This window comes from Xiphophorus maculatus, chromosome 22 (genome assembly GCF_002775205.1).
Source record: "Xiphophorus maculatus strain JP 163 A chromosome 22, X_maculatus-5.0-male, whole genome shotgun sequence".
Lineage (NCBI taxonomy): Eukaryota > Metazoa > Chordata > Actinopteri > Cyprinodontiformes > Poeciliidae > Xiphophorus > Xiphophorus maculatus.
The window spans coordinates 12,193,998-12,221,132 of NC_036464.1; the positions used below are offsets into that span (position 1 = coordinate 12,193,998).

At 38.9% G+C, this 27,135-nt stretch overlaps 1 protein-coding gene across 5 annotated transcripts in view; it reads left to right on the plus strand.

Moving 5' to 3' along the window:
- The window catches only part of dst (dystonin), a 112,920-nt gene that overhangs the window by 65,763 nt on the left and 20,022 nt on the right, over positions 1-27,135 (plus strand). For 4 of the 5 annotated variants that reach the window (XM_023327802.1, XM_023327804.1, XM_023327805.1 and 1 more), the window contains 35 exons: positions 79-222; positions 315-551; positions 2,057-2,209; positions 2,298-2,531; positions 2,628-2,909; positions 3,959-4,507; positions 4,689-4,865; positions 5,838-5,961; positions 6,715-6,923; positions 7,014-7,331; positions 7,419-7,585; positions 7,674-7,830; positions 8,241-8,367; positions 8,537-8,587; positions 9,121-9,356; positions 9,473-9,602; positions 9,883-10,082; positions 10,179-10,677; positions 11,586-13,057; positions 19,509-19,670; positions 19,791-19,961; positions 20,214-20,380; positions 22,040-22,199; positions 22,427-22,753; positions 22,897-22,981; positions 23,363-23,604; positions 23,693-23,899; positions 23,982-24,101; positions 24,191-24,298; positions 24,470-24,688; positions 24,770-24,973; positions 25,147-25,378; positions 26,136-26,362; positions 26,473-26,595; positions 26,705-26,806. In XM_023327802.1, coding sequence (XP_023183570.1) covers positions 79-222; positions 315-551; positions 2,057-2,209; positions 2,298-2,531; positions 2,628-2,909; positions 3,959-4,507; positions 4,689-4,865; positions 5,838-5,961; positions 6,715-6,923; positions 7,014-7,331; positions 7,419-7,585; positions 7,674-7,830; positions 8,241-8,367; positions 8,537-8,587; positions 9,121-9,356; positions 9,473-9,602; positions 9,883-10,082; positions 10,179-10,677; positions 11,586-13,057; positions 19,509-19,670; positions 19,791-19,961; positions 20,214-20,380; positions 22,040-22,199; positions 22,427-22,753; positions 22,897-22,981; positions 23,363-23,604; positions 23,693-23,899; positions 23,982-24,101; positions 24,191-24,298; positions 24,470-24,688; positions 24,770-24,973; positions 25,147-25,378; positions 26,136-26,362; positions 26,473-26,595; positions 26,705-26,806 — 8,322 coding nt within the window. The remainder of the gene's footprint in view (positions 1-78; positions 223-314; positions 552-2,056; positions 2,210-2,297; positions 2,532-2,627; positions 2,910-3,958; positions 4,508-4,688; positions 4,866-5,837; positions 5,962-6,714; positions 6,924-7,013; positions 7,332-7,418; positions 7,586-7,673; positions 7,831-8,240; positions 8,368-8,536; positions 8,588-9,120; positions 9,357-9,472; positions 9,603-9,882; positions 10,083-10,178; positions 10,678-11,585; positions 13,058-19,508; positions 19,671-19,790; positions 19,962-20,213; positions 20,381-22,039; positions 22,200-22,426; positions 22,754-22,896; positions 22,982-23,362; positions 23,605-23,692; positions 23,900-23,981; positions 24,102-24,190; positions 24,299-24,469; positions 24,689-24,769; positions 24,974-25,146; positions 25,379-26,135; positions 26,363-26,472; positions 26,596-26,704; positions 26,807-27,135) is intronic. The other variant, XM_023327806.1, reaches the window with a different exon arrangement.

Below are 27,135 nucleotides of genomic sequence, written 5' to 3' on the forward strand. Positions count from 1 at the left end.
TGTGTTAAGAAAGGAAACGATAAATAAAATTAGGCAACAGCTAAACAAGCATATAACTATTTCAACTCTATATTTCAGTTACAGTTGGAGTCAACATACCAGAAACATCTCGGCGATCTTCTTAACATAACAGACATGCTTCAAAATAACTCTGAGATGTGGGATGTGGACTTTACTGCATGTGATGTAGCCACCCTGAAGCATATAAGTCAGCTAAACATGGTATCTTTGTAATCTAGTAAAAAAGATGCATCAATACATTAGCCAAAACTGGAAAAAACAACCTAATCTGTTATTTTTTTTGCCACTTCCAGGACACAAAGAGTCTTCTTTCAAAAGAAACCAGACTCAAAATGGAAGATGTTACATTTGATATCCAATGCTTCATTTCTGAGAATGCTCAGTTTCTTAGCCCAGCTCAGAGCAGTTACCTCCTTAAGTTCCTCACCGGCACACAGCGAGCTTTCAGGGAGCAGACAGACAAGCTTGCTACACAGAGGAGTGCCTTAAATACCCTGCTGGATGCTAAAGAGAAAGAAAAGCAGGAAGAGGTCTGCCTTAGGAAAGAGCAATTAGAAAAAGAGTACAACATTTAATAGACGCAGAATGTAGTGATTTGTATCAAAGTTAAAACAATATATGGAATATGTAGAGAAATATCTTTAAGCAAATAAATGACAAATTTTGATTTACAGAATAAGTACTTGTTAAACATCTTTCATCAATTATGGCAAAAGATAGGTATATTTTTTTTCAGTAGTAAAAACAGAGTGAAAATCTGAGTGAGAAAGTAATAAAATAAAGAATACAAATGATAATTTTCTGTTGTTATTATTTGTATAGTTGTCATTTGCAATGTGCATATAAAAGTCTGTATGTCAACTTTAATGCCTCAAGAAAAATCTCAGGAAAATCTTACATTACAGTTCTGTAAAACTATTAAGGCAAGTCACTACATTCTGGCTCTTTTTTGTTCTTCTGGTTTTTAATATGTGCATGCATCTGTGTATTTATTGCCCCTAATTGCTTGTAAAAACTTTTTGTTGTTTTATTTTTACACCAAGGATATGATTACTTCAGAAAAAATCCAGACGGCATCACCGTTGAAAAAAATAATCAAAAACATATAAGAGCAGAGACAAAGAGATGCATAAAAGCTGAGTGCCCTTGTAAAAACATCAACAAAACACAACTTTGACCTAAGACACAAGCTACAAGCAAAAAATAGTCATTTGAACTGGCTAATAACAAATGCTGTATATCAAACATATACAACTTGCTAAAAGTTGCCGTCACCCTCACTACAGTTTCACAGTCCAGTTTACTTTTATTGGGCTTTTGAAAAACCAAATACAAAATTTAAGCTAAAGCCGAGTATCATATAAAATTGTCTTTATTGTCAGTCTCAGACTTATTTAATGAATGATAAAATGAGATGTTGTCCCTTCAAAAAAAAGGAAAACATACCTCAACCATACTCTGGTTGTTTCGTACATTGACATTTTTTGGTACTCAATGTAAACTTTAGTTTAAATTACAATTTGTTCTTTTCCATTAATTTGTTTTTGTTTGTTGATTTTCATTTTTGTATTGCTCTTACCTTTAACAGTGTTTATTTCTGAATTTGGAGCTGATTGATTTTTCTATAAAACCCTGTATATTTTGATAATGATTGCATGCACTGGTGTTCACCACTGCCTCTGACTAACATCTGTGCTGCTTATATTCCACAGGTCTCAAGACCCCAGTGGACTAAATGCATCATTGGAAATTTTTTTACACACACCAAACCTTTGACTCCCACACACATGCACACACACACATAAAAAATGTCTTCTTGACCTTTGTGGCATCACAAAAGACCAAATGGAAAATCTGAAACAGCATGTTTACAGCATACTGGATTTAGGTTACTCGTTGCATGTTAAGCCTGAGTGTTTCAAAAGGTTTCTTCTTCTTGTTCAAGTTTGTTTGAAGATAATGTTTTATATAAATTGTACCTCTGAAGGTTTTAAGTGATATCACCTTTCATGTTTTCCTTTTTCTATTTTGTTAGACTTTACTGGAGAAGCACAAGGAGTTTACTGAAAAGCTAGAGGAAGTGTGTGATAATCTCACTCTGACTGAAAACCGACTGATTGGTCATCAGCAGCAGGCTGATAATGCAGAGAGCGTCACTGATCTTCAACAGTACCAACATGAGCATCAGGTTTGATGTTATTTCATTTGCTTCACATCAACAATGAAATAACTAAAATCACAGATCAGTCTGAAAGAAAGTTATCGTTATGATCAAGGCCCTGCAGAAAGATGTGTTGACGAACGCCAGCGCTTTAAATGAAGTGATCATCAGCACTAAGAAGTTTCTGGAGGAAAACCGTAGCAAACTGACACCTGATGAGATTGTGAAAATCGAGAAAAAGTTGGAGGAGGCCAAAAGCAAAGCTGAGCTTATGAACGAGCGAGCGGAGGAGTCCCGGAAGGATTTGGAAAAAGTTGTAACAACAGCCATAAAACAGGAAAGCGAAAAGGTTCAGGTTCCTTCCACGTCTGCTGTTGAAATAAAAAAAAATCTCAATTTATAGCACAGGAAATCAACATTGCTAATGTGTGGTCTGTTTAAGCAGGCAGCAGCTGTTGAACGGCTTGAAGAGAGTAAAAGCAAAATTGAAGGTCTTCTGGACTGGATATCCAACATCGGGAATGAAAACATGAGGAGTCTGGATCAGATGGACCATATAAGTAAAGCAAACGGAAACTTGCCAGAGGATACCTCGGCCAAAGGACTGATAGAAAATGATGATGCCAATGGAAATGCTTTGCAGACTTCTGAAAAGGATTTTGGCAGTGACTCCAAAGAGGAGAACGCTGCATCCCTGGACCTTGATAAACAGTATGACCGGGTCAAGGTACAGCTTGTTTATTCTAAAAATGTTACTTTTGTAATACTTCCCAGTCTACTTCATGTTGTATACACACTTTAGACTTGTTAGATTGAATATTAAGCATATAGCCAGGCATTTACCTCACTTTTATAAAATGGACAACTTTCAAGAAGTAATGAAATGCAGTCATAAATGAAATCACAGTGAGTCCTAAAATGGTTTTATTACAAACTGTTCGTACAAAGTGTCACATAAAAGGACAAAGCTTAGATAAAAACTAGAAAAGACTTGCAGTGTTTTGCAAATTTTATTGGGATTGTACATAATGTTTTACTGATAAATATAAAAATTGTGGCGGCATTAATATTCAGCCCTGTTTACTTGAATACCCCAAAATAAAATCCAGTGCAACCAGTTGCCCTCGGAAGTTACCAACTTGGTGGAATGGGGAAAATGTTAAGATGGCAAAATGTATAAGAAGTGATGCTTAAAGTTTGTAACATGGAGTTAGATTTTTTTATTAATTGAGACTAACATTCAGAGAGAGATGGTGGAGGTAACATTATGCTATGAAGATGGTTTTCTTTAATAGGGACAGGAGAGTTGGCCAAAGTCGATGAAATGAGCGCTAGACCTAAAGGCTTCAAGATATTTGAGACTGGAACAAATGCTCAACTTCCAGCAACACAGCTATGCTAAACATACAGCCAGAGCTACAGTCATATAGATTAGGACAAATAATATTCTTGTCTTAAAGTGGCTCAGTCAAAGTCAACACAGATATGATTGAGAATTTATGACAAGACTTTAAAATTGCTGCTCACTGATGCTTTCCATTCAATCTGGTTAAGCTTGAGATATTTTGTGAATATGGATAGAAATTAAAGTCTTTAGATCTGGAAAACTGCCTGTGTACTGTAATTGTACAGTACAAGAGACTTGCAGCTGTAATTGTAGCAAAAGAAAAATCTACAAATTGTTGATTTGAAGGTACTCCCTGCCTTTTAGGCATGAATGAATATGAATGCATGAATTATCACTGTGATAAAAGAGACTACTTCTGCTTTCCACAGGCTCACCATCAGGAAATTCTGTCCCAGCAACAGGATCTGATCATGGCCACACGGTCCGCTCAGGCCTTGCTCGACAAACAAGCCAATATGTTGTCTTCTGAGGAGAAGGAAAGACTGAAGAGAAACATCCAAGACCTGAAGGAGCGCTATGAGGCCTCACTGACTCAGGCTGAACAGCAGATGAAGCAGGTGCAGTCAGTCCAGGAGGAGGTGAAGAAGTTCGAGGATGACTGTGAAGAGTTTGAAGACTGGTTGAAGCAGGCAGAAGGAGAGATTGAATCGCTGGGTGCTCCTGCAGGTTCCCTTAATATCCTGAGTGATAAATTTCAGAAACAGAAAATGTTCTCAGAGGATGTCATTTCGCACAAGGGAGACCTTCGCTTCATCACAATGTCAGGACAGAAGGTGCTGGATGTGGCTAAAACCTGCGGATTGGCTGATGTTACATCTAAGAACTCTTTGCTACACGTGGACACTTCAGGGACCTGCACTGCTGTCAAGGATAAACTGGATTCAGCAGCCAGTCGGTACAAAACGCTGCATTCACAGGTATTTCATTTTCATGGTTGATCACAGATCTGCTGGTTGCAGTTGCATAAAACTGCCCCTGGGTGGGAGCAGTTCTCTTTAATACTTTATAATGGTCAATGACTATTTCTCATTTGATTATATGATCTAGTTTCATGTGACCTTTTGTAGTCAAATTTTGGATGTATTCACCTTATTTTAGTGCAACCTGCTTGGCAACAACCTCAGGGAAGTGGTTGACAAGCACAAAAAGTACGATGACTCAAGTGCGGGTCTTCTAAAGTGGCTCAACGACTCAGAAGAAGAGGCGAGAAAGCAGCAGTCAGAAGCCATTGCAGCTGACCCACAAATACTGCAGAAACAGCTGGAGGAGACCAAGGCAAGGATTTAACGATTTAAGTCTCTTCAAATTCAAGTTTTTTTTTTCTGAAAGAGTTTTAGCCTTTTCATTCTTTAGAATGTTACACTCTTAATTTATGTGTTTTCTTTAAGTTTTGCCTAAGTTTACTTTATCCACAGCATCAAGTTGCCTAAATAATTTTCATCAAAGCAAAATGCATTTTTAATATAAATCCAGTTCTGAGTAGACTTTTATTTAGTAATAATGTGCATCTGAAAGCCTTAACTGGGTTTTAAAGTCTCTGCAGAACAGCTCTGTCTTACCTTATACAGTGTTTCCACCGTCTAAAATACAACAAAGCTATTTCTGGCTGCGTGTGTTCACACACGTAAATAGTTTTCACTTGTAGCTTGGATACTCCTACAAAAAGGAAACAAGAACAGACTGACAAAACTATGTGTGTGAAAGCTTTTCACTGCAGTTGACGTTCTCTACAGGGAGATGGTGAATTATTGCATAGATATGCTGTGATAATAGGCTGCTGTAAGCCAAGGAATGAGTTTAGGACATGGAGATTGAAATATTAGTCATCTCAAAAATACTGGAAGCCTTAAAGTCTTCCTGTCAAAGCAGAAAGGTTATTTAATTTTTATGCCTAGATTGAGCTGTTATTTTTTTAATGCCAAGTGTATCCTTATTGAAACATACAGTATCTATCAGAGTTGCAGATATGTTTACAGAAAACATCTTTTATGTTGATAAATTAATACATTAACATAAAATAGATCTTAATCTATGGAATCAATTATGACAATGTTTTTCTAAATCTATATGATGGGTAAGATTGAGAAAAACCATTTTTATGGCTATTATTTGTTCTATAAGGCTTTAAAGGATTAAATATTTTCAATCAGTTGTTTTCTTTTCCCATTGCACAAGTAAAAATATAAATGTACCACAAGTGAGGTTGAGAAATTAGTTTTTTCTGATTTGTCCTCTACTAATCCCCAGGCTTTACAGGGTCAGATGATGGGGCACCAGACGGCTGTCGACATGTTACGTAAAACAGCCGAGTCATTAGTGACATCAGAAGGAAACCTCCTGAGCAACCCGGATGAGATACAGGAGACAGTTGGTAAACAAAGCCAGATTTGTATGCATGAAAACCCAATACTGGTTTTAAAATGCCAGCCTTTTAAACTAGATGGTGAAATTTTGGCATGTGTTCGAATACATCGGAAACCATTTATAAAATTTAAAGATTCTCATATTTCATGTGTTGCTTAGTACTGACAACATTTATTATTTGGCAAGTACATCACACATAAGATTATCAGCTAATCTAAAAAGTCTGACAGTTATTATTTTTAATTTAGTTATCTTTGTTTTATCTCACTTGTGTTCTTTTTATACAATGTTTTTCTGGGTAACACTTTTACCAACATCATTAACTTAATAATCTCATGGATCTCTAGTCAGTTCCTAATAAATAAAAACTTAAATTGATTAAACCTACTGAATGTTACTTTGAAAAATTCAACAAAGCACATTGCCCAGAATACACCTTCCTCACTTTGGAATATGGTGGTGGCAGCATAATGCTGTGCATATTATTTATTTCGTTCTTTTGTCTGTTGAAGCCAAGAGGGAGCAGTTTAATTTTCATGTTTCAGGCTGCATATATTACAACAAAAAAACATTACACTAGCACAGCTACAACAACAAATGATGCAGTACAAGCAAATCACCAACAAATTGGTGACAATAGCATTTTACATCAACAAGATTAGTAACTGAGGGCTAAAGCCGAGAAAGAGAGGAATTTATGAGGTCAGTTTAAGGCTCTGTTGCCGCACAACAAACAAGCTGCTTTGTCTCCATCTTGCAGAAGACATTGTGGAGCGCTATGACAACCTTTCCAAGTCTGTGAGTGACCGAAACGAGAAACTTCAAATCACCCTGACCCGATCTATGAGTGTGCAGGATGGCTTGGATGAGATGATTGGGTGGATGGAGGGAGTGGAGGCAAGTGTGAAGGAGGAAGACAAAATACCTTTGGATTCTTCATCTCTCGGGGACATGCTCGGTAGAGAAGCAGTAAGTTTTTTACCACCTACTCATTGATAACTTTTCTTTCACATCATAGCTGTCTGCAATCCCTTTAACTATGAAATAAACTTGTATTAGGCATTACAGCAGGACATAGCGAGCCGCCAGAGCAGCATCTCAGCCATGAAAGCCAAAGTCAAGAAGTTTGTGGAGACGGCCGATCCTTCCACTGCTGAGCTTCTGCAGTCAAAGATGGATGCTCTCTCCCAGCGCTTCTCTGATGCGTGTGACAGGCACAAGCACAAGGTTTCCCAACTGGAGCAGCTGAAAGAAAAGGTGGAAGAGTTTGAAAAAGTCACCGATAAGGTCCAGCAGTTTGTCATGAAGCGGTCACAAGAACTGCATGAAACAGATGGACCTGGAAAAACCTTTAGTGAACTGTCTCAGCAAATGCAGGTGTGCATAATGTTTATTTAATATAATATTTTCAGTGTTTTTTTTAACACTGAAAAACTTAAACTTTATGTTTGTATTTATCTGTAGAACACTAAGGCGGAGATGGCTGAATATGTTAGTGATATGGATAAGCTGCAGACTCTGTGCAGAGAGTTGTGTGAAATAAGCCCAGATGGAAGCAAAGCTCAACTTCAGAGCAAGATTGAAAATGTCTCAAATATTTTTAGCACCTTCAAGAACACAGTGAATGAAAAGTAAGTGCAATAAAATAACATTTTGCAGCTCATCAGTGCTCAGATCATGTTACTCTATGCTCTGACTGACTTTCCTTGACTATTGTAGGGAAGAAGAGCTATCATCCTGTCAGGACCAGCTGGGAGAGTTCAGGTCTGCGGTCTGCATGCTCACCAAATGGCTGGAAGAAACCAATGACAAAGTACCTGCCACTCAGCCAAGTAGCAGTGAGAAAAAACTGGGGAAAGACCTGCAGATAGTCACTGTAAGTCTGATATAAATTAATATCACATAGTAGAAACTATTTTATTCCTTCAGAACTTGCATTCATCTGAGTTCACCTAAAATATAGGCACACAAGTCACAGATTACAAGGTACATCACATCTGTTACACAATTTTTTTTAACAGATATTAGCCTTGTCCTCCCTAACTTCCCTTCAGCCCCAGCTTGCTTTCTCTGCCAGTTAATGACAGATGAACTGTGAGTGTTTACACAGAGTAGACCAAGGAGTAAAACGTTGTTATCTAGCTAAGAGGCTGTTTTCAGCACACTTCATCACAAAATGCATTATATAAAACAATGCTAGGAGAGTTCCAGCATATACGTTTAGTATACCTTAAGTTATCATCGTTTGATTTTTAAATGTTTTGAATTATAAATTGTTTTTATTAGGAGCTGCTTGACGAATGGAAAACCAAAGACTCTGCAGTCAAAGACCTGAATAGTAAAGGGTCGGCGCTGTGCAGCCTGATCACTTCGCTCACATCCCCTGCCAAGACAAAGACCCCCAACAAGTCCGGTAAACATCTCCATCCATCTCATATATCTGAATTATTTAGAAGACGAGGAGGCATGGTGTTTGGGATGACTTGTGTTGTTTTGTAAGACTAACTGTGGAAGAACTTTTATCAACAAACCTGGCAGTCAGTCTTCTGCTTTTCATCTCTTGTCTTTTGTCTTTGCATCAGCTCTAACTAATGGTGGTGGTCCAGCAGGCCATACCTACCTAACCCATGAAGGTAACCAAGAGCGGACGCTAATGTGGGGAAAACACTGTTTGTGGTGAACTGTGATATTTCTGTGTTGAAGTGCTGTGGCTTCGGTGTAAACATGGACTGTTACAGGATTCTCACCATATGCTAACTTTGAATAAAAATGTGTCTGTTTCATTGAACTTGAACATTCTAATAAGGAATGGTTACTCTTCTGTTTTACTGAAAACATTTTTTCCCCTACTTCTTAATGCTATTATAATGCTGTCCTTACATTTATTCAAGGTTATTTGGATTTCAGTCAATAGATTTAAACAGAAACCTGCTGAATAGAGGTTTTTAGTGCTTACAGTTCCAAATTTTTCCAAATCTTTTGCTGTTCTGCTTTTCAAAGTTGCAACACAAACATAATAAACTCATCTTAGCTCATTTATTAGTCTGGAGGACTGGAAACAGTTCCAGTCATCCGTATTAGTCTTGCTAGGCAATAAGGAATATAGTTGCATATAGACTGTCATAGAAAGAGGGGAGACTAAAATGTTTATTTGTGATATCTTCAGAACTGATGGGAATCCAGCAGAACATTTCGTTCGTCAGTGAGGGTTACACAAACCTTGGAGAAACACTGAAAAACCGTGTGGAGCAGCTAAGTAGTGCACTACAGGAGGTGAAAGAGGCCCAGAAGGGAACAGAGGAGATGATGACATGGCTGAAGGACATGAAAAAGACGACATCATCCTGGAACACTGCAGCATCTGAGAAGGATTCTGTGGAGACACAGCTTGAACAACAGAAGGTAAAGATGTTTTTCAGTTCACCAAACAAAGCATTCATGTAGTCTTTGCCTTTTTTTTTGCCTTTGAAAAGAAGTGGTGTTCGTGGAAACATATGTAAATTACTTAACTCTCACAGAAATTTGAAGATGCCATGAAGCAGAAGCAAGAGCAGCTCCAGAAACTAAGAGAGAGGCTTCAGGGTCTGATCTCAGATAATCCAAGCTCTCCTGAAGCAGAAAAATGGAAGAAGATGCTAGCAGAAATAGGTATGTGCTTAAATAGTATTTATTTATGTCACTGACACTCTCACAGGTATGTTAGACCTTATGTTACACTGCCAACTTGTTGTCTAAAAACTGCAGAGTGTGTTAACAGAATGGGATAGGATTTCAGTTTGTGCTCTATGCTACTCTAAATAGATAAAAGTAACACATTTCTGGTGCCAAGATGTGCAAAATAGGAGTTCAACAAAGTGGTAGAGGTCAGAAAGATGTGTTTGTGCTAACTAATATAGAGTGCCATTGTTTTTCTTGGCTTCTTTCGTAGATGCTGCATGGACGGAAATCAGTGGCTCGGTGGAAGAGAGGAAGCAGAACCTGGAAGAGTCCAACAAGAATCTAGAAATCTTCCAGACCACAGAGCTGCAGCTCAGCCAGTGGCTCTCAGAGAAGGAGCTGATGATGGGTGTTCTTGGACCTCTCTCTATTGACCCCAACATGCTTAAAATGCAGAAGCAACAAGTGCAGGTTTGCAAAAGCAAAAAAATTAAATAAAATAGAAAACTTGACTGTAGTAGGAAAGAGCATCTCAACAATTAAAAAAAAAAAATCTGTGTTCTCCAGATTCTGCAGAATGAGTTCAAGAGCCGTAAAGCTCAACATGACCGACTTGAAGAAGCAGCCTCTGCCATCCTCAGCTCAGCAGGCAACCAAGAGCCCTCAAGTGGGAAACTGGTGAGGGAAAAGCTTGCCTCCATCTCCCAAAAATGGCAGGGCCTCACTGGACAGCTGGACCAGCGAGACAGCCTCATCGACCAGGCGGTGGTGAAGACGGGGCAGTTTCAGGAGCTGCTGAGGAGCCTCAGCAACACGACCACTCAGCTGGAGAATCAGCTAACCAATCATCACAGCAGCAGCACCCAGCCGGATGCCGTGAAGAAGCAGCTGGAAGACGTCCATAACATCTCGGCTCAGCTGAGGGAGGAGAGGAAGAAGCTGAAACAAGCCGAGGCCATTAATGTGGAGCTCTCGGCATTGGTGACTGAAGACTATCTTAAAGCTGACCTGGTTAGGCAACTGGAGAGTGTTAACAAGCCATTTAAACAGCTGGAGGACAAAGCAGGTTGGTGTTTCAACTTTATTGCAGAATGCTTTTTTTTTTTTTGTAGAGACGCACCAAAAAAATTGTCTGACTCGAATTGACAATTTTTATATAAACTGGCTCTTACCATTAAGAGGCTAACTTAAATCTCAAAAACAATCTTTTTCTATCTAAAGAATGCATCATACCAAAGTGAAAATACAACACTAACCACATCAACACTCCGTATTGAAGGTGTTAGTGAGGGAGAAAACTCAAAGCAGCCTCATTTCATTAAACAACACTGGTAAACACACCACATTAAAGCCCTAACAAAATCCATTCATGTGTAAGTTGTAACTGAGTGGAAAGAAATCAATGTAAGCTATTTTCCTATTCAGTGAGTTTTTCTGGCCAGATTAAATACAAAATATTTAAGAGAGCTATATCTTTTACAGAGAAAGTTCATTCATACTGCTAGAGAGAAAGTGAGTATTTAGCAGAAAACAGTTTTATCTTTTCCAACTTGTACTTCTTTTTGCCTAGGAACAAGCAGCTAACCATATAGTGTGTTCCAAGTTGCTCAAATGGAAATTAAGTAAATTTATCTTTGTTTTAAAATGTTAATACAAAGTTTGTTTATGCAGCAACTACTCTCTCACACTCGGGACACTTACGTCTAACACAAACATATTATGGATCCCTGCTCATGGTGGGATTGGTAGAAGTATTTTTTTTATGAAACCCGTTACTTGTAGATCTAGAGATGTTGCAATTGGCTAAAATTGATATCAAGCAGTCAGAGCTTTTAAGTGGAGATTCTATAATCTGCCACCACACACTGATTGGTGCATCTCTGTGTTAAATGTTAAATCTCCTCAGACATAAACTGTAAATGCTTTAAAATATCAAAAAGGTGTTTTAGAATTCTGATGTTTTTTGTTTTGTAGCTAAACGGATTGAGCAGCTGAACTCAACCTTTGCAAGCTCTCAGCAGTTCCATCAAACCTCCAAAGACTTCCAATCTTGGTTGGCCGAGAAGCTCCAGGACCAATATAAGTCTCTGCCCATTTCTGCCAAAGTGGACATCCTGCAACAAGCTTTGGAGGAGCACACGAAGCACCAGAGGTCTCTCAGGGAACATGAAGAAGCATACAATGCAATCAGAGGAAAAGGGGAGATGTTGCTGCAGAGTACTGATGGGGCGGAAAAGCTGGCGCTACAAGGACAGCTGACTACTTTATCTTCCAACTGGGAGGAAGTGAAGAAGAGCTCCACAGAGCAGGCTGACAAACTGAAAGCCGCCCTTCTGAGATCTCAAAAGTTTCAGGAGAGTGCAGAGAAGCTGAGTTCCTGGATTCAGGACTGTGCAGCCAGTGAGGGTCGTATCACGCTCACTGTTGACCCCGCTGTCGTCGAGGGCTCCATTTCTCAGGTAAAAGCTCTCCAGAAGGATGTTGACAAGCACAGAGGATTGGTGGAGCAGCTCAACACAAGTGCTGAAAGCCTTTTGGAGGTTGCCAACACAGACACTGAAGCAATAACAGAGGAGAAAGGCAGTATTGGTTCAAGACTAGACAAACTGGTGGAAGGACTGCAGGTCAAAAGGGAACACTTGGAGAAAATCTCACACACTGTTAAAGAATTTAATGATGCCTACAAGGAGGCACAAAGTCAACTTGAAGGAGCTAAGAAGCAGGTTGATTCATTTGAAGCAAAAGGAGTTCAGGCACATAGCAACAAAAGCCTTACAAACTTGAAAGCCCAACATAAGAGTTTAGAGACAGTTCAGAACCAAGTGGAGCACATGAAGACTTTGGCAAAGGACCTTGTGGTAGATGTCCCTGATGCTGAAGGAGTGACTGATCTCCTGCTCCAGACCGATAGCGTAGAAAAGGACTATAGCAATCTTAACACAAAACTGGAGGAAGCATGCCAAGAGCTAGAGAGTAAACTGCAGGGTATTGGACAGTTCCAAAACAGCATTCGTGAGATGTTTACCCGTTTCACTGAACTGGACGATGAGCTCGACAACATGTCTGCAGTGGATTTAGACCTGGCCACCCTTAAAGAGCAACAGCAGGGCATTCAAAATTTCACAATGAAGCTGCGGGAGCTGATGGCCAACACATCAAACGCTGGGGACAGTTGTAAGAAAATGCTTAATGAGTCTGAATCTTCGTCAGACCTGTTGGGCCTGAAGCGGGATCTCGACGCTTTGAGCAAACAGTGCAGCAAACTCATGGACCGATCCAAGGCGAGAGAAGTCCAGGTGCAAAGTACTCTTGCCAAGCTGGAGGAACTGTATGATAAAGTGCATCATGTGGAAGATAAACTGCTCAGAGCTGTGGCCAGGGAGGCTTCCCAGGAGGCGGTCAGCTTGGAGACAGATGTGATCAACCAACAGCTGGATTCTGTAAAGGTGCGTTCTTACAAACCAAATTAGATATTTTGCATTTTTGGATTTTTATTATAGTTTGTTGCCATTAGTTAAATGTTAAATTAGTTAAATTAGTTACTTTAATGTGCATTCATTCTGTTTTTAGTGCAATCTATGTATGTTGTGAATGCGTACTGTTTTGTTTTCAACTAGACCACAATAATGTTTGTTGCACTCTTTTATATTTACAGGTTATGTTTTTATAGATATTTCAATCCAACTGCTTTAAATAGAAAACCAGTTTAACATATGTGAAATTTAAAAAAAACAAACTTCCCTTTTCTGTACACAAAGTCTTTCTTAAAAACAGCACGACATCTTTAGATATTGGGATGTATTTTTTCTAATATACTTTGGTTTTATTGACATGCACCATTTTCTTCAATGTTCCGGATCATTGCCGAATGCCTATTTCTGCACATCTCACCCAGTGGATCAATCACAATTTTCTTTGGTCTGTGTCCAGAGAAAATATACTTTTGTTATTTACATTGATCATCCACCCTAAAATTGGTGTGAAGTCACCTTTGCAAGTTTTTAGTAGAATTTTAGAGCTCTTAGTCTCTAAAGTACTTTTTCTGCATATGTAGCAGTCCTCTGGGGACTACTGTTGTGTTCAGTCAGGGCAGCTGGCGCCCACAAAAGCACTGGGGTCTATGTGCAATGATAAGGGCAAATGGAACAGTCCGTCACAGCCAGGTGGTTCTCAGCAGGGTGTCACTTTACACAGTAATACAGCTGAGCCTGTGTCCTGACCTCTGAACAATTACATAGTTATTTTCTGACCAGTTATAATAACATATATTTGGATTCTGTATCAGTAACTGATGGATTGATATTTTCAAGGGTCTGAAATGGAATGTTAGTGATTTGTGGAAAAATCTTGGTGAATATCAAGTTTGATCACTAAATATGGAAATAGGTTCATGGGTGCTAGAACATTGCTGAGACAATCAACCAATCGAGACCATTTTGATTATATTGATAATAGTAGTTGTTATGTACAGTAGCCACTCTTAGATGCTTTTACTTTTGTGCATCTGGGGGTCAGGAGTTCATTCATTATCAAAATGTGCAGACTGATATGAAATATATTAAGTCCCCTAAATTCATCTCAATTCCCCCAGTCAATGGATTAACCTAAATATGTGGGTGAAAGTCTGAAAGCCTTCTTCATTTACAGTAATAAATTACATTACTCTAAAATAATGTAAACAGCAAGTGACTGTTCTATGATGTAGGTCAATCATTGTTTTTTTTTTGTTTTTTTTAGTTTATACTAGGAGTGTTCTGAACTCGCTTCACACTATCCTCTATGTCACATGCCTGGATTAAAATATCACTGGGGTAGTGTGGGGGTGGAAGTGTCAGTCTCTAGAGTGGAGTTTTGGTTTTGTTGGCAATCACAGAAAAAGTGATTGATTCAAAGTGTTGCTAAGCAGCAGTGGCGTTATGGTGCACACCCAGTCTTTGTCCTATCGCTCCACAGGGTTGAGAGGTCATACATGCCTCAGCTGCTTATGGAAAGTCCTTGTTGTGGATAGTATTTAGTTTTAAGAGGACATCAGAAACAAACAGTGATTCAACTTTGTTTTCATCAATCAGACTGGAGCCTTTAGTTATAAAGAAATGAAATAAGTCTTGATTTGTGTTCATTTTATACTTTTGTTACCATTTCTGGTTAAGCTTTGAGAGAGACTCCATGTGTTTATTTGGCTTAATAACTTTTCAAAAGCATAGCAGACCTGGTTTATGTATGTTTTAATGTGCGTAAAGGTCAGTTGTACTGACTCAACACTTCTGCGTGTGGGTGTACATGTCTTTTTTAACTGCTCAGACATTACATCAGGACCTTCCGTAACTTTAAAAGAATTTCTACCCACTGAATCATACTTTTACTACTCGAAGTCCCTGATGTTGATGATAAAAAGAAGAAAAAAAAGTGTCACTGAAACCATCTATCGTTATGCCCTGCTCTGTGGATCATGACACATTTTCCTTCAGGTGAAACCTGAAACCTCTGCAGGCTTGTTAGTATAAGAGCAGAGATGCATCATCCTTCCTGGAAGGTGATTACTTTGAGTTATCCACTCAGCAAAGATTTCTAATCTTTGTTTTCGGCACATACTTACATCTCTGTATGGCAAGAAGTCAGATTTTTTAAGCCTGATTCTGTGAGAGTGACTTATATACTCTTTGTGTTATCCCCCAGCTTATTTTAAATATACGTCTGTTTTATGTCTTGTCTGACATAATTCAAAGTGCTTCACTGGTAAATATATGGAAACAGGTAATAGATAAAAAAATGTATAATATTGAATATTTTGTCAAAGTTTAGTATGACATAAACAGTTAAAATTATATTTTAAAGTAAATGAGTATCAAATACATGATGAAAATGGACTGTACATTTTAGTAATGCTTCCACAAATAGTAATGAAAAAGCAAAACAATTTTAAAATAAAATATGCAACATTTTTGTTTTATTTAGCCTTTTTCACCCCAGTTCTAGCAAACTATTGTGACATCATGTTGCAATGTTTGATTTACTGATAACGGTAACATTCCTTTTCTGCACGTAGCAACAAACATAATGTCTTTTGTTTTAAAAAAAGAAAAGAAAAAAAACACCGGTTAGTATCTCAAAGTCAAAAAGAAAGAGAAGATTACTTTCAGGATTCAGTTGTTCTTCTGCTTTTGTTTCATTTACAACTTGGAAAACAATGAGATTTTCTAATTATTGCAGTGCTGACTACAAGTGGTAAAATAAGCCAGTAGCAATGTGTTTCTGAAGTGCTAGTGAAATACAATATAGAATCCTAAAAATCCACTATTTTTCAAATTCATTTTAGCAGAACCAGATTGGAATCATGTTTTCAGTGTAGAGTCTGTGTTTAAATAACGTTAATATAAGTAGTTTTTTCATGTAGTCAGAAGAAAGATCAAAGATATAGAAAGCTCTTTAAAACAAAACCATATATAGATATTTCAGCATTGTTTTTCGGGCTGCAAGAATCTGAGACTTTGAGTCATAAGAAGGCAACATTCTTAAAAGCACTTTACCTCTACTCATGATTTATTTTAAATCCTATTTGACATTGTTCCATCACTGAATGCTTTGAGTGATTCGCTGAAGAACAATGATGTTGAAGAACTATCTAACAATTTTTTGTTACAAATTGGCATCTTGTCTTTAAGAATAAGAAATAAAACACATAATTTACAATTTAGTAAATGATGCTTAATTATTATAGTCTTAAAGTTAAGAAAACAGGAAATACAACCTAAAAACATGAGCTTTATAGTTATTTTTTCAACAGTCTAAATAAAATAGGAATCCAGGTTCCTGTTCTTAAACATCCTCATTCTCCTCTCTTCCTCCTAACTTGACGGGGAATACCTCTATCTACACTGTTGTAGTGGAGATATCAACTGTTATTTCTTTCTCTTTCCTCTTGTTTTATTTTTCATCATTGGTTACTGGATGTAGAAGCTCTATCACGCACTTGGCAAAGCTTTTGGTGTTAAATTACCTGAGTCCTGTGCCTCCCTCAGCATTCCTCTGTAATTAAGAATATCTACAGGGTCCACGGCGACTGCAGGGCAAAGAGAGAAAAAAGGGAAAACGTGTATCTGTTTCAGCATATTGTGATGTCATCAGTGAGAGCTGGTTCGGTGTGCAGTGTGTGTGTGTGAAGCTTGCGCGTGCTGCTTCCCCTCCCCATTCCCTCAGTCGCTGAAAGAAGAAAGACGGAAAGTGAGTGACTGTGTCAGGATGCGGAGGATGGCTTAGAAATGAAGTCATATGGGCCGAGGAGAAATGAGGGGGAATTAGAATGAGGGGGGAAAGGGTCACATGTCCACCAATCAACATGTGCCGGAGCAGCTCGGAGCACAAATGGAGTTGTGGCAGATGTTGTCTGAATAATGAGCGGGGGCGGGGCATGAAACCTTCTGCCAGGAGGGTGTCTGTCAGTGCGAGGGGAGCGATGTGAGAAGAAGGGCAGGCTTTTTTTGTTTATCCCGGAGTACCAGCTCCCCTCAGAGCTGTTTGGTATTTTCAAGCAGAGCCTTCGGGATTTGTTTGTGGGTATACTATTTGTTTTTTTCAAGCATTTTTCATTCGGGTAAACTGGATGCTGTGAAGATTTTGGAGGAATAAGGAAGCACTTGGGACAAGAGGAACAGACAATAAGTTTTCACGAAAGCCTTGAGGAATATTTTGGGAATTGGTGCCTCTACAAAAAGGCAGGACTCTGATTCCTAATTTGGAGTGTAAAAATGTAACGTTACTGCTCTTTAAATGTTTTTATCGAGTTAGACATGTTTGTATTTCTAAAACTTTTTACATGTGGAATACCTCAATAGAGACATTTTTTATTCTACGTAAAAAATATAACAGGAAAGGCTGAGAGTGTATTTCTTGACTTCTGATTCAGATTATCACAAACATGTTTGTATACAGGTGCTGCTAATTTATTTTGACCTCATTGCTTAATGTGCACTGAAGCATTGTGTAGTATACCTCAAAGGATTTCATTCTGAATCTTTTCTGAGTTTTGACCAGTAACAATTGTCTGGGAAATGGGTAAACCGCTGAGCAGACCCGATTGCCTCAGACAAAACCCGTCCTGTGTTGGGAAGGGGGAGGAGGAGGACCTGAACATTGATGACTGCTACGTTCCCCAGAGATCCATATATGACACTGTGCGACTCAATGAGCAGATAGACTCTGGATCTAAGGGAAGCCTCTCTTCCAGACACTTTGCAGGAACTTTACCGTACACGCATCGCACCTTGGATCTGAGCAGCCTCTGTGGGAATGGAGGTCTCTCCACTTCTAGCTCGTTTGAACTCCGGACGAGGAAACCCGCAATTTTGGATGAGAGAGCGGTCTTCGATGGGCTCAAACTCAATGGGAACATGACAGGTGACACAGTGCTCTCTAAGTCACGTCTTCATGGAGGAGAGAAGAAGGATCATCCTCATCACCGAAGGTCGTGGAGGACTTTCGTTCCTAATAATTTGGGAGAGTATGCGAGCCGCAGTGGGACACTGTGTTCCGTGACTGGAGAGAGACCCGGCTCTATTGGTGAAAAGAGGGGACAGAGTATGACCACCTCGCTTACATCTGAAGAGGACTCAGGCCTTTATAGTCCCTCTGTGGAGAGGGACCGACACAAACACAGATCCCACAAAAGAACAGGCCCCGGAACAAGAAGCTTCTCATCTTCCGAGGCAATGCATACCTCTGGGGATCTGAAAACAGGGCGTTCACTCAGCTCAGGGCAGGAGGACTTTCCTTTCACTCCTGTTAGGGACAACCAGTCTCTTTACCACAGCAGCAGCATGATTCAGGAGTCAAGACTGAAAGAAAATGTAGTGATAAAGCTTAATGAAAAGGACAGCCAGAGCAATGGAGAGCATAAATACTCCACAGGGAGGTCATCTCTGGGGTCTGGTTCCAGATCGCAAAATGGTACCTGTGGCTATCGTGCTAGGGCTTTAACAGACTATGATGAGCTCAGCACTGCTGAGCTGCTGGAAGATGTATCACCTCAGGATGATTGTGAGCTGGTTAGTGTGGTGGTGACGCAGCCTGAGACGTACGGAAACTCTGTAGCTTCACCCACAGGCAGCAGCCAGCTGACAGATCCATGTATTCTGCAACAGCAAGGGGCGTCCAAGTACAACATGGAGGAGCTGGAGGAATTCCTGCAATCACTGGAGGCCTGTCTCCCTAAAAGTTTACAGACATTCCAGCATGCAGGGGAGCAGGAGATTGAGGCCTTACTAAATGCCATTGCTGGATGCCCTGATCTTGAACCCTTTGGTTTTTATTCCCCACAGGTGCCTATAAATAGCATTTTTCTTCATTTCTAAGTTTTTTTTCTTATTAGCTTGCCCAGCAGACGTTTTGGTAACTGATATGTCTGTTTAAAGTTTATTCCTGGCTGCCTGGATTCATACATATGTGATTACATGATGTGTGAATTAGATTGTTTCCCAGCAGTCCGGCCTAGATGTCATTCACAGCTGTGGTTTAATTGTTAAGTCTGTTGTTAAGTTTTTTTACTCTAAGTTATTTTTTACTTTTGTCTATGTTGGTAAATATGTAAGAAAATATCAAAGTGAAACAACAAGAGTAATAACTTTAAAGGATATTTTAGGGCATTTAAAATGAGAGGACCTACCATTATAAATATGTTGAGTTAACCCTTACAATCTATAATGACCCAAATTATATGTGAAACATTGTTGCAATGTACAAATTTGTTTTATTCATTTCAATTCAACTAATTTCATTTTGAAGTGTAGAAAAAATTGTGTCTTTTGTTGAACAATAATTTTAAAATGACCAAAAAAAATCCCATCTTATGTGAAAGCTTTTATTTTGAAATGAGTATTCACTGTTTGTTCGTTTTGTCTTTAGGCTTTCCAGAAAGAAGACATTGATCCACTGCAGACGCAGCTCCATGACATCAACTCACTTGGGCAGGGCCTCATCCAGAACGCTGCGAAAGGCACCAGCACCAAAAAAATTGAGGATGATCTGGATGGAATCAACTCTAAGTGGAATACTCTTAATAAGAAGGTAGTTTCAGTTCTTATTAGTTTGTGATTATGCTGTGGATATTTGGATAAGAACATCCTTCATAGTTTTATGAGCCATTCTCAAGTGAGTGATTTGTTAATATCTATAACGTATCTGCAGGTTGCTGAGCGTTCAGCACAGTTGCATGAAGCATTGCTACACTGTGGAAGATTCCAGGATGCTCTGGAGTCCCTTCTCAGCTGGTTGACCGATACAGAAGAGCTTGTTGCTAACCAGAAGCCTCCTTCTGCTGAATTCAAAGTGGTGAAGGCACAGATTCAAGAGCAGAAAGTAAGTGCTAATTACGTGGTGTGAAATGCATAAACACCAAAGCATTTCCGCTTTAGACTTAGCACTTCAACACTTAAACAAACATCTAACATTTGCTTTGCCATTCATCTGACTTCAGTGACACCCATTGTTAACCATGAGTGTTTAACACAAAGCTTTTTGTGTAATGGACTTCTAATTTGCAACTGTTGGATTTACTGGTTTTCTAATTATTGTCCTTAATAAATCACTTTCTTTGTTCCTGACTGACAGCTCCTGCAGAGACTGCTGGACGACCGAAAGCCAACCGTGGAGCTCATAAAAAATGAGGGAGGAAAGGTTGCAGAACTGGCAGAGGCTGTGGACAAGGAAAAGATAACCAAAGAGATTGAATGCTTGGGAGAGAGGTGGGACAATCTGCTCAAGAAAGCTGAAAACAGGTCTGTATATACATGCACGTAACTCATAGTGCCCAACTATATATCCATTGTAAAACACAATTGCTAATAAAGCAAGATTTCAAATGTCTAACAGAACAGATTACATCCCTTTAACTTCTATTTGCATTTTGTACAATCAAGTTTTATGGTTTTTCAGTGTAACTATTTTATTACGGAATAAAACAACTGATGCGTAGTTTTCAAAAATAATTTACTAAAAAGGTTGGAAACCGGTTTTGTGCTTTTGTTTTTAAGCCTAGCGTCAATACTTTAATTTGGGGTGTAATTTCTTTTGTGTACTTACATACTGACTTTTTTTTTTCTTTTTGCATTTTGAAAGTGACTTAAACTCATTTGTATTGGATAGAGCACATCTGTGAACATCAATATTCAAGTATTGCCACAGATTCAATTGAATTTAGGTCTAGGCTTTGATTGGGCTATTTTAACATTGTATCACATGAAAATACTTTGATCCAAGCCCCATGGTCTCAACCAGTCCTCATAGGTTGGAGTCCTGCAACTTTTAGATCTAACTCACCTGAATCATATGGATGAATTATCTCTTCCGAAGTCTGCAGAGTCTTTCTAATGCTTTATTTGGTAACACTTTATTTGAAGGGGTGTGCATAAGACTGACATGACACTTTTATAAGTATGACATAACACCTGTCACAAACTTGAAGGAGTATTTATGAATGTTTATAACTGTTGTCATGAAGTGTTATTTGGTAAATGATACTATTAATCCAAAGTTGCTTTACAAATTGCATTAAAAGTCTATTAAATGTGCCAACTTTGCATTAAAGGATCATTATTTACCAAATAATGCAAAGTTGGCACTTTTAATGGATTTTTGATGAAATTTTTAAAGCAACTTTGCATTGAAAATGTCGTTATTTACCAATGACACTTCATGACAACAGTCAGACATTCATGAGTACTCCTTCATGTTCATAACAGGAGTAATGTCATATTTATGACAGGGTCATGTCAGTGTTATGCATAGCCCTTCAAATAAAGTGTTACCCTCTATTTTTTTTTTATTCAGTGTTAAAGCAGAAACAGATCTAAAGTTACAGGAGAATGGCTTCCGATGACTGAAGTCTGAGATCCCTGATCTAAACCACTCCACTGTAGGTTTAGCTGTATATTTATGGTCATCCGTCTGCTGGTACACACAGCATTTTGCATGGATGCCAAAAAGTTACATTTTGATCTCATCTGTCCAGAGCTTTTCCCTCTACATGTTTGTTCCCACAAACTGCAAAGAGGTTTTTTAGTGTTTCTTTAAACAGTTTTTCCCTTATTGGTCAGATTTGCATGACTGGTAAACCTGCTCACATATTCTCCCAGTGCAATTATGGACTTCTTTGTGTCAGCTTATCGTATAAAATTTATCCAAATAAAATACATTGAAGTTTGTGATAGGATTACAAAATGTGAAAACAGTTTCTCCTTTTTAAACTTATTCATCTTTTTTTAAGACTTCCAATTCTTTTCTCTTGTATTTATCTGTCAGAGCTTTCCTCTCTATTTCTGTTATCAAATAATTGTCAGTTCTTTAGTCCCACTCTAAAATTGAAATTGTATTTACAATCCAGTTTATTTAGGACTTCTAAACAACATTTTCTGTATCTCCTTTAATGCACATGGCAGGCAAAAGCAACTGGAGAGCATCTTAGTGGTCACCCAGCAGTTTCATGAGACTCTGGAGCCACTGAGTGAGTGGCTCACGGCCACAGAGAAACATCTTGCCAATTCTGAGCCAATTGGTACTGAGACATCCAAGTTAGAGGATCAGATCACTCAGCATAAGGTAATATTAGTGCTTTTGCAACATTACCTCACTTGATTTTGATTTTTTTTTTAAATTTTGCATCACCAGCTTTAGTTCATTTATTTAATCATGCAGTTACATTCATTTACATTTTTATTCTAAGTTTTTCATCATCAATCATTTCCATTTTTGTTCAGTTTTATTTTTATGTTTTTGTATCATCTTTGTTCCCCCACTCCCCCCGTTTTCCATCCACCCCTGGTCAGGGCTTAGAAGAGGAGATTATGGGTCACAGTAAAGACCTGTGTCAGGCGGTCAGTCTGGGGCAGATGCTTAAAACTGTGAGCTCAGTGGAAGAGAAGGAGTTCGTCCAGTCCAGACTGGACGCCACCCAGGCCCGTTACATAGAGCTCCAGGAGCGATGCAGGAGAAGAGCAGACATGCTGCAGCAAGCTCTGGCCAACGCCCAGTTGTTTGGAGAGGACGAAGTGGCTCTCATGAACTGGCTCAGCGAGGTGCACTCCAAGCTAGAGGAAGTTTCCGTGGAGGACTACAAACCTGACGTTCTTGAAAGGCAGTTGGCAGAACAGCGGGTATACTTTCCTCCCCAGGCCAACCATTATGTTTTTCTTTTAAGTTACATCATCTTTCAGCTCATATCAGTTACTGTGTGTCATGTGTTGTTTGACACGTGCCTGTGATCTCCTCATTGACTCCCTGAAACCTTTCCTTTCAGACGCTGCAGAATGATATTGAGTTAAGGAAGAAAAATGTTGACCAAGCCACCTCCAATGGAATGGAGCTTCTGAAGCAAACAACAGGCATGTCATTCTCTTACAGGAGTAGGCTTCATGAGTTACTTAGAAGCAATTAAAAAGTAATTTTGTTTACATTTTTTCCTCTGTAGTATTTTTTAAGGGGTTTGGTGCCAATAATTGTGCACTGGTGATTTGGATATTTTTAATTTTTTTAACATAATTTATTTCCTCCCAAACTGAACAAATGTACTCAAATCCAAGATTGAATTTTTCTAACTTTTTCAGTGTGAGGATTCATGCTCAGCTTTAACAGGAGTGTAAATAAATTAGCAGTTTTTATTAGGTTGAAGTTCTTGAGGTTTTAAGGTTACCCAAGCTACCAGTGACTCTGTTTTCAGAGTCACTGACAGAACTTTTAGTTTTGTTTTTATTTTATTTTCCTAGGTGACGAGGTGGTCATCATCCAAGGCAAACTGGACGGAATAAAAACAAAGTATGCTGAGATTAACTCCATGAGTGACAATGTTTTGAAGACACTGGAGCGGGTCTTGAGTCTCTCCAATAGGTTAGCGCACACTCATGAGGACCTGAACACCTGGTTAGAGACAGCTGAGGCTGAGATGAAGGAATTTGCTGATCAGGAGCCAATGGGCGAGCATTTGATTCATTCACAAAACAGACAGAAAGTAAGACTTTTTTTTTTGTTGAGATGTGTTCAAGAGAAAGTCGGTTATGTTATTTTCAGACTAATGTGTTTCATGTAATGTTATCCAGGTCTTACTGAAAGAGACTAAAGACCAAAAGCCTGTCTTGGAGAAGCTAAATGAGCTCAGCAGTTCACTCTTGGACCTGATCCCTTGGCACACCCGGGAGAGTTTGGACAAACTGGTGACTGAAGATAATGAGCGGTACAGAGTCGTTTGTGACACCATCACTCAGCAGGTCGACAAGATCAACGCTGACATCCACAAATCTCAACAGGTAAATCAGATTGGTTGCTACATCAGTTCTTTTTTGTTTTGTTCTTCTGTTTAACTTTTACTTTAACATTTTCCTCTCCCAGTTTGAGCAGGCTGCAGATAACGAACTTTCCTGGCTGGCTGCTGCTGAGGGGAAGCTGCTGTCGATGGGTGAGATAAGGCTGGAGCATGACCAAACTACAGCCCAACTCCAAGCACAGAAGGTTAGCGCATGATAATGTAATCAAAGAAACATACACTAAAACGAGTTGCTATGTGACCTCAAACTGGATTCATTTGACTGCTTTTGCAGAATATGTCTATGGATATCATGAAGCACAAAGATGCTGTGGATGAGATTGTAAAAACTGGAAAAGCCATCATGAGCAGCAAAAACCCAGGAGAGAAAGAAGCCCTGAAGGTAATATATATATATATATATATATATATATATATATATATATATATATATATATATATATATATATATATATATATATATATATACACAAATCTTTTTTTAATATAATCATTGGTAGACAAAAGCGACAAAAGCTAGAGATTCTGTTGCTTTATTTTTCTTTAAAATCAGGCCAAGACCGAGAGTCTTTTGGAGAAATACGGCATTGTCAGTCAGCTGAATTCAGAGCGCTATCTCCAGCTGGAGCGAGCGCAGTCTCTGGCTGGGCAGTTTTGGGAGACCTACGAAGAAATGTGGCCATGGCTGCAAGAAACATTGAGCACCTTCAGCCAGCTGCCCTCGCCTGCCATCGAATATGAAATGCTCAGACAGCAACAGGAGGAGCTCAGGGTAAGAACATACTCATTGGGACTTGTATACAAAAGAAAGAGAAAAATAGGTACTTAAATTAATTTGTGATATCTCTTTCAGCAAATGCGAGAGCTAATTGCAGAGCACAAACCTCATATCGATAAGATGAATAAGACGGGTCCACAGTTGCTTGAACTGAGCCCCATGGAGGGAGTTCCCATCAGAGAGAAATACACAACGGCCGACCAGCTGTACACCAAACTCAAGGCTGATGTGAAGGAGAGAGCAGCCAGTTTGGATGAAGCCATCTCCAAATCCACCCAGGTGGGGAGTAGTTTAGCTTTTGGTCTCCAGTTGTTACATAGTAAATGGTGTATTTGAGATGTATTGTTAAAACAATGTAAAAAATTATCTCAGTTCTTGTTAACACAGTTGGTCACAAAAAGTATAGCAACCTTACACTCTGACTAAGGGGTTTCGTTCTGAACTTGTCCTAGTTCCACGATAAGATTGATCCCATGCTGGAATCCTTGGAGCGGATTGCTGAACGCCTGCGCCAGCCTCCGTCCATCTCTGTGGAAGTGGACAAGATCAAGGAACAGATTACTGAAAACAAGGCTGTTTCTGTGGATCTGGAGAAGCTGCAGCCAGTGTACGAGACATTGAAGCAGCGAGGTGAAGAGATGATTGCACGAGCTGAAGGAGCAGATAAGGACATATCTGCCAAAGGTATTTAATGTGCTGTATCGGTTTAGTGTGTGTTCTTCCTGTAATATTTGTGTAATGAAGTTTTGGAAACCCGATTAAAAATATACTAGATAAAACAAAATCACAATTTTTAAATGTTTTTTAACCTTTCTGCAATTAACAATCAGATATTTCTATTAGGAAGAGTCATGATTTCACACTAGATGTGTAAGAAATCAGTTTCTCAAACAGACGTTTACTGCTTTAAGACAGAAAAATGGTGTTGTCTTTAGCTGTAGTTTGTTGGCCCTTCCTGTTACCTATTTTAAGTCTTGCTCTCTTTCACTTTGTCACAGCCTGGATGAACCAAAGACATGTCTTGATTTGTCATAGAAAATACTATGTATGATGTAAGCTCTTTGTTTTATGTGCTCATTTTAGAACACCTTAAAGCAGCTAGCTTAACTCTTTCTCAATTGAGAATGGTACCTGTTTATTAATTTATTTATTTTTTGATACTGATAGTTAAGGTGTGGTCAAGGACGGGGAATAAAATTGGCCTTAAAAGTTTCCATCTTGCTGGTCTCCGATCAGAACCCATCAAGATTGAATTTGTCATTTTTTTAATGCTTCACTTTAGTCGTGAATGTGCTGTATCTAAAGAAATCTTTAACTTGTCATAAAAACAACCAAACAAAAGTGTCAAAGTGTCAGACAACAACATTTCAATAAAAATGCTGTCAAATCCTTTATGTTCTAATTATCATATTTGTGACACTTTCAAATTTCCCTGCTTTAGCTGTCCAAGACAAACTGGACCACATGGTGTTCTTGTGGAACGACATCCAGGTCTTGCTGGAGGAGCGGGAAGCAAAGCTGCTGGATGTGATGGACCTGGCAGACAAGTTCTGGTGTGACCACTGCGCTCTCATCGTTACTATCAAAGACAGCCAGGACCTGCTGAGGGAGCTGGAGGAACCTGGAGTCGACCCCTCTGTTGTCAAGCAGCAGCAGGAATTTGTGGAGGTGGAATGAAAATGGCTGGCTTTCTGAATTAGCACATAGATAATAAAACCTAATGGGGCTTGTCTTTTAAAAGGCTTGTCTCTAAATGTTTTTTTTTTATTATTTCAAAGGGTTTTAAGGAGGAAATCGATGGGCTGCAGGAAGAACTTGATGTGGTTCAGAACCAGGGTGCAGAGCTTATGACTGCTTGTGGAGAACCTGACAAACCTGTCATAAAGAAAAGTGTTGATGAGGTAATAGATAAAGTTCTGTCTTATATGCAGAACTTTCACTTGGTGATACTGTGAAACATTTGTGCGATTAGATTTTATTGCTCACATGTGGACTGTTTAATGTTTCTAGGTGAATTCAGCATGGGAGAATCTCAACAAGACTTGGAAAGAACGAGTAGAGAGGCTGGACGAAGCCATGCAGGCAGCTGTGCAGTTTCAAGATGGCCTGCAGGTACGTACACAGATTTGGAAGCACAAATCACCTTTGAGTACTTATTTCTTTGGGTAAATTTATGTCATATGTGAGAAGTTAAACCTGAATCGTATGCGAGACGATTTCAAGATCAAAAACTGATTTGTGTGATAGAAAATTTAATGAGAAGACTAGTTATTTAGAGACAATAAACACCAACCACAGTGTTGTTCTATTTTTGGTTCAGCTTAACTTCTGTATGAAGTTCATATAAAGTCTTTTAAAGTCAGCTGGTATAACTCTGTTGAGGTTACGGAGTTATTTTGCGGGTTGCTTTTTAATTTCAATGTAAATGTTTACCCATTTGG